Raw genomic sequence first — 10,659 nt, 5'->3', positions numbered from 1 at the left:
TCTTCTTCTTCTTCTTCTTCTTCTTCTTCTTCTTCTTCTTCTTCTTCTTCTTCCTTGCCATCGTTGTCGTTTTTTTGGTTGTATTCACGTTTTTCTCCCTTTATCTAGATTCTTCTATCCAAAGAGCATAGCATTTTGATTCACCATGGCCTGGTGGTTTAAATTGGCCCTCGCTTGTTTATCGTCATGTTTTCTTTGCACTAGTACTTTACGTTTCACAATGCGAACTTTGAGAAATGAAATTAAAGAAGATACTGCATATAAAAACCCATGGATTAGCAGCTGTCTGGTGAACTACCAAGAAAAAGAGAATGATCTAATCAAAATATAAACAACAACAGCAAAACCCCTAAAACAAAACAAAAACAAAAGCACAAAAACTCAGAGAAACACACTCAAAAATTTATGAGAGAACATTGCAATGTCCAAAGAACTTAATCAGCGGCCTACTTGTCTTCTCAGGGATATAAGTTGAATTATGATTTAACTTGTTTTATTCTGCTTCACCACAACTTGTCTCGGTCCCTTTACCAAATGAAATCCCTCGATTTTACAACTGGAATATTCACAGTTAAACTTAACTCTTACAAGTCAGCACATCTACTGACTGGACGCTGCATTAATATGATTTTTTTCTTGTTTTCCTCATTTGATATAACTGTCTGCTAATCTGTATTAACCTGCCTCATGTTCATCAAATCTTCATTTCTGAAAGAAGGTATATTGGTAGGTAATACATTATAAGCTTGTAGCTTGATAACTGCCTTTTTTACGAGGAAAATGCTAACGTATGTCTATTTTCATCGAAACTTGACTCAGAAAACGGGACATATGCAAACCACGTAAAAGAGCTAATGACTCCAGCCGCTCTAGGTCTTCAAATTTAACATCAAGGGTGCATGTATTCGAATTTTTCGTCAAGCCAGCAGGCTGTATCTAAAGTATGTCTGTGTGTCCCCAGCTGCGCATGCACTTCGACGGCTACACTCTCAAGGCTAATGGCATCCGGGTCTTGGATGGGCAGATCGTGGCCCAGACAATCGAGGAGTACGCGCGGAGGGGAAGCTACCCGAGCTATGAGGCGCCGTTCTTCAACAGCAAAGCTCGCGCTGTGTACAGGCTGGTACACTCCACGGGCATGGTGAGTATTATTACGGCATTGCATACAGAATGTGTTGTACGGATTTTACAGCCCTATGAATAAAGTTATGTTTATAATAATTTAGGAAGCGACCTATTCATCTCGTCTGTCTGTCTGTCTGTCTGTCTGTCTGTCTGTCTGTCTGTCTGTCTGTCTGTGTCTCTGTCTCTGTCTCTGTCTCTCTCTCTCTCTCTCTCTCTCTCCCCCCCCTCTCTCTCTCTCTCTTGGCCAAGCAAGTATGTGTAAAATGCATCCCAACAAAGGAGGTGTTCGATACAGATAGAATATAATAGTATGTTCCACTTCAGAATTAGGCTTATTGTTTTTCCTGTCTTGCAAAGAGTTTGGCTTTATCACCACGGACCCAGTAGTATAGAATATTACTTTTAGAATGGGAGATCTCGTTTTTCAAGATTGATTTATCAGTTCTGAGACTAGATCTATATTATATTATTTGTAAAGTGAAGGGTAGCGTAATCTAACCTTTTAGTTTTTCCTTGTCCCTTGGGGAACATCTTCACCAATAACCTTCCTAGCAGGGGGATGAATCGATACAGTAAACAAATTTGCAAAGTTCTCTCCGACATTTTCGGGCGTTTTAAGTCTGCTCTGTCAAAATCATAGGATTATTCGGAATCGTTTCCAAGATATTCAAAGAGTTGCTTTTGGAAAAGCTGGACATGCTGTGAAACTCAAAATTTTTAGCGTCAAATTTCTCAAATCTAGGTACTGAGCAGATCGAACTTTATAATTTTCTAGGAAGCGAAATATTGACGAAACCAACGACAACAGTGAATTCCTGTCTGTCTGTTTAAAGACGGTGTTTACCGACGGCGCAGTTGGTATCGCATTATACCATTTTTCAGATGACTGTAGTTTGTACCCCTGAAAGGCCTTTCTGGAGACTCTTTCTAACTTGCTCTATTCTATCGGAGGTGAATGTCATATCCTGGGGACTCGCATTGTTTCAAATGAGCTTGTGATACTCTTTTCAGGTGAAAACGTACATGTACAACATTGACGACTTCCAGTTGAGCGAAAAAACACAGAAGAAGTTTGCCATAGACTGGATGGTGGACACTCGAAAATGGGTCAAAGTGAGTGTGTCCCCGAACTGATATTACATTTAACAACAGTGTTGTGTCTCTTCTTCGGGGCAGGAAAGTTCAGGGGGTTGGGCTTAGTGTTGGTCCCGTGACAGAGACTGGAGGAAGAGTAGAGTTGTCAATTGTGAAACGATGCTTAACTATAATTATGGAGAGGCAATACAAGAGTGTGAGTATGTGTTTGATGTGAGATGGATTGTCAACATGAAAGTTAAATTTTAAAAAAACCCACCCACATTGAATAATGCTAGTTCTTAAAGTGTTTATATGAGAATCCACTTGTACGAGTATTTTAGCAACAAAGATTAACACAAACTCAAGAGGTGCACTAAGCCATAATATGCAAGAGCGTGCAATTAGTGTTTTCGGTAATGTTTTCACAAATTAAGTGTGGGTGGTTGGCGGGTGCTCTGGTGTGGTTTGCTTCTTCTTTCCTATCAAACGTCTATCGTCCTGATCTCTCCTCCTCCTTCTATTTTGTGTTTGTTACTCTCTTGTAACACCTCTAATCTTCGGCACTTATATGACCTTATTGTGTTGCAAGTGCCGTAAAACTCTTACTAAAACTAAACAAATTAAGTATGATCCCCGTATCGTACTATCTACATGTATAATTCTGAAATAAAATAATATCTCATCACGAGTGGCAGTTTGCCCATTCACATCCAGGCCTGATCTACAGACTTCAACATAAGTTAAGCACCACTTTGACAGACATCCCTGATTTGTTAAAATCCCCTCCCCCCCCCCCCCCCCCCCCAAAAAAAAAAAAAGGCAGCAAGGAATGTTTCAATTTTTTTGCTCTGAAAGAGTTAATGAGTCAACAATGTATACTTCTGTGCTTCCTAAAAGGGCAAAACCACCATGTGCAGCATGGAAACCCTCGGCGAATTTTAGCCAAATTTGCAAGTGGTCCTTAACTTATTATGTTGAAGTCTGTATAATCCCACCTTAGCGCGTGTACAGTCTCGGGCGAGTCACTGATGGAGTTAGGTGTAAGCGCGGGCGCCAGTTAAAATAGTGTTTGGGGGTGAAATTATGAAAATTATGGTTGTTATTTACTTATTTTCCTGGACATTTTCTGAACATTGTCCAGAAACGTATGTAAGAGTTTCTGTACCCTAAAGTGGTGTTTGAAGGGATTTTAGAGTAGAAGGTAGAGACGTTTTAAAGGGGAAAAATAGACAGTTTTTTCTTTTAAAAACCCCCCACCTCTTACATGCTTCAGATTTAGAAGGAAGCCCCCATTCTATTTCTGATGTGTTAATATTATTAAGCATGTTTTAGTTTGGAATGTGTTCTAAAGGTTTTCACAAGAAAGAAAACCATTTTGGCCTTTTTCTTACATCAGCCGTTTTCTCAAAATGCTTTTTTTCCACACATCTTTCCACTTTCTGCTTTGTTTCTTATTCGATTTTATTGTAACTTTCACAGGATATTAACAACACCTAGTTGTAACAAAATTGTGTATTGGAATTTTTGTTTGCATTTGAAGTTTTTGACAAATGGCATCAGTAAGCTTACATTTTCCGGTATTTCACAGATATGCATTAAGCCGAGTTTTAGACAATGACAAGACAATGACAATGACAATCTTTATTCATCTCGCAGGGAGAAATTTGTCTTGGTCGTTAACAATGGCAGTAGACGTTACAAAAGTTCGACTTAAAGGTGCATCCACGCAAACTCACAACAAGACAGAACATTAGGCAAAGTAAATACATGTCTCACGGGCTGGGACAACCCGCTCCGTAAAACATTCATTCGCTCTCTCTCTCTCTCTCTCTCTCTCTCTCTCTCTCTCTCTCTCTCTCTCTCTCTCTCTCTCTCTCTCTCTCTCTCTCTCTCTCTCTCTCTCTGTTTCATTTGTAGCACTGTGTGTTCAGTAACCCCACTGCAGTTGGTACGAATGAATTTCTATATCTGTCTGTTCTTGCTTTTTTGGAAATGTATCGTTTACTGCAGGTCGATGTTTGAAATTCCGATGTCAGTGGGTGGCTATGGTCACCAAGCATTATTTCCGCCTTTTTTAGAACGTTTGTCTTGTGCAGATATTCAAAGTTACTTAGGTCTCTACCAATTGTTTTTGAAGCCCTTCTTATCAACTTGTTTATTTTTATAATGTGCTGCCTTCCCAGATTGCTACCATAGCAAGTGATACCAAAATTTATCAAAGTTTCTATAGTGGTGGTGTAGAAAATCTGACGGATGGATGGATTCGGATTGAAAGACTTTAGTTTCCTCAGAAAGTACAGCCTCTGATTTACCTTTTTAACGATATTGTTTACGTGGTTTTGACATGTAAATTTGTTGACCATTGTAAGGCCAAGATATTTGTATGAATCCGTGATTTCAATAGTTTCTTGTTCAATTACGAGTGCCATAAAATGAAAACTGCAAGTTTTTTAAAATGATAAATAAATGAATAAAAAGGGATTAACATGGGTAAACAAAATCCAATTTGACTGCCATTTTCAAAGCAACCGAATCATAATATTTACTATTTTAAACAACTGATTAAAAATCCCCAATAAGACATGGTGCCCCACAGCAAAGATGGGCTCTTTGGGGTTTGTAATAGCCGAGATAGACTTTAGGTGTCAATCCCCTCTTAAAGTTGACAATGTTGTTTATTCACATTCGACCCTTTATGATTTCCTCTCCTCACCCAGGTTTTCCGCACAGATGCCAATGGACAGGTGACGTTCGGTATGAAGAGAGACCTGGAAGAGGCAGTTGGTCTTGGCGCCAGTGTTAGGCTGGACATTGAGCAGGATGAACTGGCCGGGCAATTCTTTACGGAGGCTGATAACGTGCGACTAAACTTCTTTACCACCGAGGTCAGAACTCATGGACGTGTGAAGTAGAGACTGACAAACATACTCCAACAAATACAATTATAAGCCAGTTGCAGCGACCACGAGCATTATTATGTCCTTACAAAAAGAGCAATAAAAGATATATTATGTATATTTGGTTAGAGTTTTGCGACGCTCACTACTACATTATACAGCCATATTATCATAAGCGCGCACAAAAAGGCAGCTATACTTCTAACAGACCGATAAATAGCTCCCAGTTGGAAGCTTATGGTCTTTTTTAAAATTGTAAGCGGTTTACGCCCCGTCTACACAGTTTTTAAGATCCAGGAGGCGAGCTTTGACCCTGACTGTCGCGGTCTACCCTGGCTGAGGGGATACAACTTCCGAGCAAAAAGACTGAGATACTCCATGAACATTTCCCCAACAACGAACTTTAACTCAAGTTTTCTACGTGTGGCGACGAAGCGATTTACCGCAACACCACACACTCCAATGTTTTAGAGTCAGCACCTCGGAATGTATATCCACATCTAAGTGGGATGATGAGCCACGAAGACGCCCCAAACAAATTTGGGAAAGCCTTCTACTCTTGGAATTTGAATCGGATTCCTCTCACAACAGACATGAAGGACACCAATTCTCGTAACGACGCTCCCGTTCCATCTCCGCCAAGATGTATACCGTGGTTTTATCTTAAGAGCGTAAACGTTCAGTCCTTAACAGTTTCAAAAGAGTATTTTTGGTGAAAATATCCATTCCCCCTAAAACGCCCCTCTCCGTCTTTTTTTACTGCGTGCATTATCTGTTCCGAGAAAGAACTGGAAGAACGTGACGTGAGCTGCTCATTAACAAAAACAATAAGGATCCGATAAATGCAGTTATTTCTAGGACACCTGATTCGCAAACAAGCTATTATGTCTTGCTCCCAGTGGAACAATAGAAGATAAAAAAGGAAAGCGTAAACCCAAAGAAACTTATTTGGAGAACCCGAACAGATGGGTGACAGTGAATCAGAAATATACTCGTAATATAGGATTATTTTAGAGAATCTGAGTGGAGGAATCAATAGAGAACCACATTCACCGATGTCTGTTTCAGATTTTGGCACTTAATCATGATGATTATTACTTATTGACAGAAAGCTGTAAACAAAGAGGAGTATGCAATTTTGATAAGCAATCTTGATTTCACAGAATGTGCACTCCATGAAGTCGAGTAATGGTCTCTTCTTCCTCATCAAGGTTGTAACGATACTGTGTCCTTGGAAAAGTCACATTACACAAACTTTCCTCATCTCACACACATGTGAGTGGATACCCGGCCATAGAGAGTGAAAGATCTTGTCAGTATGTTAATGTTTTAGAGCAAAATAGCTGCCTGCAAAGCAGCCCAGGAATTTGAAATTGTTTTGGAACGCTGTCAGGTCTACTATGATAATAATATAGATTGTAAAGCGCACAGAGCTTTCTGTTGAGCGACAAATTAATGCTATTTATTGCTATTTATTTGTTGTGTTGTTTCTTTCAGATATATGCCCAGGCCTTGAAGCACGTGAGTGACCAAAAGCAACAGTCCGTGGACGAATACATTCTGCAGAGTGATATCTTCCGGTGGTCGCTCATGGTCAGCACCAACGGCGTTGTTGCCATGAACGCACGTAGACTGACGTCAAAGACGCACTTGTACGACGCCGTCTCCCCGGCAACAAATGTCACGTGGTTTGTCAACATCTAGAGTCCACTAGAAGGGCAACCGGGAGACTACAACAGAGAGTTTTAAAACAGATATTGAAATGGAAAGACAGTCTACCTTGGGTAAGATTGACAACAGAACTAGCTAACAAATCGTTGATATCAGTCATTGGTTTCTTTCCACTCGACATTTGCTTCTGCTTGTTGAACATAGATCTAAATGTTTTAATATCTTCTGGGGATGGGATCAAGTCCCCGAGACAGTAAGGAATCATACCCGAGAAACGTTTTCACTGCTTCAACTGCAGCCTGTAGAAATGAAAACATCGAAAAAAACCCAACAACAACCAACGAGCTAGACAGTTTGAAAATGATCATAAGAACTGTTATTTCAAACATATCAAAGGGAGACTTTTTACTGTGCAAGCATATCTTTATCTGTACTTATTTATTTAACATTGGTTCCTAAGTATTTCTAATGTTGATTATCGCAGGTTTTGTGAAAGTAGTGAGCACAGTATATTAATCTAAGTTGCGCTACATAATGCGTGTTCGTTGCACGTGTGCAAAACAGCATAATATATGCAAGCAGTTTTAAACACATAAGGGCACCCGTGTCTTTAATTAATTATCACACTAAACATAAATGAATGCACTTGCACCCACGATCATAATCTATGACATGCACATACTCACATAACAATCAAATATACACTTAAAAATCCTATCGGTTTCTTTTGATTTCGGGGCTAGGGAAAAAAAAAAGGGGGGGGGGCTGTTCCATCGAGTTGCTGCTAACAAGGGGACTGAACAAATATTAGCACCATGATATTTTGTCTGCGATGGTTGCAGGGCTTTGAATTTTATTTTTGGAACGTTGTTTGATGTACAGTGTGCTCATTAAACCTGGTCAATTGAGATTTTTCACCCGACTTTATTGTTTTGTCTTTGTTTGGCTTCTTTTGATCAGATAACATCCGTTTTATTCTTATGAACGTGTCTAGGGGACCCCCCATATTTGCCTCGGCTGTAAGAGGATAAGATATTTTTTATGCTCTCTTTGCATCTCAATGTCTTTCTCTCTCTTTCTTTCTCTCTCTCTGTCTCTCTCTCTCACTGACTCTCTCTCTCTCTCTCTCTCTCTCTCTCTCTCTCTCTCTCTCTCTCTCTCTCTTTCTCGCTCTCTCTGTTTCTCTCTCACTGTTTCAAGACCTGTCTCTCTGTTTCCCTCTTCCACTTTCTTTCTCTTTATCCCAGGCTTTGTCTGTCTCTGACTGTCTATCTGTCTGCCTGCCTGTCTGTCTCTCTCTGTCTCTCTGTCTCCTTCTCTCTCTCCCCCCCTCTCTCTCTCTCTCTCTCTCTCTCTCTCTCTCTCTCTCTCTCTCTCTCTCTCTCTCTCTGGTTGTATACCAACTCCGTGTCCAGCTAAATATTCAAGTACTCCACCATCAAGCCGACCTAATCTATTCGTTTTAGAGTGTCGAACGACACCATATTAATAACCAACTTTCAAAATCAAGAATCTACTCTATATTATCAGGCGTTTGTGGTTAGGCTCTTTGTCTTGCACGCAAAAGATGTGAGTTCAATTCTCACATGGATATGTATATTTCATTGAGTTCTTTTTTGGAAAGTGTTTTACGGATATGAGCGCGCGTGACACATTTTCAGTTGCAGGAAATTTTGAATGTTTTGCCTGGGTGGCTGCCGAAGCCTACTTTTATCGATTTTGGACCACCAAGGGATCTCTAATGTGAGCGACTTGCACACATGACCTCTAAGATTGTTCGCCCTTATCCGAGAAGGCTAGGAGATCTTTCCTACCAGAAGATCAGGGGCGTGGTTGAAAGACAGTAAGAAGGAGCCAAGGAGTAGCAATAGAAAGGCTTCAGAAAAAGTCAGGTGCCAAGAGAAAGGGGTATAGGAGATGAGGGGGGGGGGGGGCAGAAAATGGAGACGAAAGCAAACGACAGAACATTGTTAGAGAGCAGGGTAGGATGTGAAAGGAGACACCTTTACAGAAGAACATTTTTCGTTCCTAAACGGATTCGAACCCCGTGACCTATACTTTGAATGAGAGGCGAATTAACCTCTAGACCACGAGAGCCCCCATTTCTATCTTTTTGCTGGGATTCTTCATCCAACAGGCCGGGTCGGCAATCACAAGCAGGGCCAACAATGTCCAAACTGTCTGTGGGAGCGTAAAATATTTCTAACCAATTGTCCTATAAAGCTTATTTTGTCCAGAAAGGCCACCCATTGTCGAGGAGAGAAGTGTTTGTCTAAAACAGGTAGACGTCTTGGGCCGTATCTATGTGTATATATATATATATATATATATATATATATATATATATATATATATATATATATATATATATATATACTAGCTGGGCCCCCTTTCATGGAAAGGAATGATCGGTGCTTATCAACTGAAAGTCATTGGCCTACTATATACACTCTACTGGAATTGGGTAATAAATCTTGAGAGATGCAAAAAATTATAAGATCTAGATCAATACTATACTCTCAAAACAAAATGCGCCTCGCAAAATATCACTTCCGGATTTTCTAAAATTACAGAGACAGAAGCGTCGGCCTACAAAAGCGATCGGCGAAATAAATAAATTTAGTTTTTTACAGAAAAACTGTCTCAAAACTGAAAAAACAAAGGGTGCCATGCTCTGGAGAATATTTTAAAGAATCTTTTGGCGAAAACCGCATGTCGATCGATGCAGCCATTAAGAAGCCTTTTGAATAGCAAAATTCGGCCACCACAAATAGATAATAGATAATATATATATATATTATAAATTATTTTTTTTAACATACAAGGGGGAAGCGGGAAGTGATCGCATAATTCTTAAGATACCTCTCAAAAAGCATGGAAGACCATTAATTAATCTAGTTTCAGTATCTGCCTGTGAAAGAATGTATTTTCTTGTTTTTGTCAAGTGTTTTACGGCGCTCGCAATTGCATAGGTCATATGAATGCGCGGGACACTCCTAATATTTTCAGTTGGTAGGAAATTTTGAATTTTGCCCGGGTGGCGGCCGAAGCCTACTTTTATCGATTTTAGATCACCAAGGGATCTTTAACGTGCGCAACTTGCACACGGGTCGTCCGAGATTTTTCGCCCTTGTCCGAGAAGGCTAGGTGTAGATCTTTCCTACCAGAAGATCAGGGGTGTTGCAGAAAGACAGCAGTAAGGAGGAGCCAAGGAGTAACAGTAGAAAGGCTGCAGAAAGAGTCAGGAGCCCAGAGGAGGCCGCAAAGGAGGTGAGGGGGTGGGGGCAGAAAATAGAAATGAAAGCAGACAACAGAACATTGCTAGAGAGCAGGAAAGGAGGTGAAAGGAGACAATTTTAGAGAAGAAAATTTTTCGGTCGCTACCCGGATTCGAACCCGGGACCTTTGAATGAGAGGCAAACACCTTAACCTCTAGGCCACGAGAGCCCCCAAGAATGTATTCAGTACAAGACAGTAACAGTTGTCTTTTGTTAAGTCACTCAACAATATTGGCCCATCATACCTTCGCGACATGGTCATCGAGCATAATGCTATCTTGACCTTTAAGATTGACTAATTAAAGACTTTAAAAGCCTGTCCGGAGTAAAACTCCAGTCGGAGAAGCGGAGTGAGAGCATTTTCACACCAAGAGCCCCCCTCCCTTCTATGTGAAATGCATTACTAGCACCTCTATGGGAGTCAACCACTTCAACGCAATTAACATCGGCTCTAAAAACTCGGGGGTTTTTTTCAGATGCATCTTGACCGAAATTCAGAAAACAAAATATATCCTTTCATATATTTATTAAATACACATACACACACAAACACCCCCCCCCCCCCCGTCCACACACACACATACACACACATACACGTACGCACACGTACC

The 10,659-nt window shown here is 40.4% G+C and overlaps 1 protein-coding gene across 1 annotated transcript in view; it reads left to right on the top strand.

The window, feature by feature from the left end:
• LOC101851529 overlaps positions 1 to 7,685 on the top strand; it is a 35,082-nt gene extending 27,397 nt beyond the window's left edge. The window contains exons 8-11 of the mRNA XM_013087629.2: positions 962 to 1,141; positions 2,137 to 2,238; positions 4,920 to 5,087; positions 6,597 to 7,685. Of these exons, the coding sequence (XP_012943083.1) occupies positions 962 to 1,141; positions 2,137 to 2,238; positions 4,920 to 5,087; positions 6,597 to 6,803 (657 nt within the window). The 3' untranslated portion in view covers positions 6,804 to 7,685. The remainder of the gene's footprint in view (positions 1 to 961; positions 1,142 to 2,136; positions 2,239 to 4,919; positions 5,088 to 6,596) is intronic.
• The last annotated feature ends 2,974 nt before the right edge of the window (positions 7,686 to 10,659 follow it).

This window comes from Aplysia californica, unplaced genomic scaffold, assembly GCF_000002075.1.
Source record: "Aplysia californica isolate F4 #8 unplaced genomic scaffold, AplCal3.0 scaffold00612, whole genome shotgun sequence".
Lineage (NCBI taxonomy): Eukaryota > Metazoa > Mollusca > Gastropoda > Aplysiida > Aplysiidae > Aplysia > Aplysia californica.
This window is presented reverse-complemented; position numbering and strand designations above follow the sequence as displayed.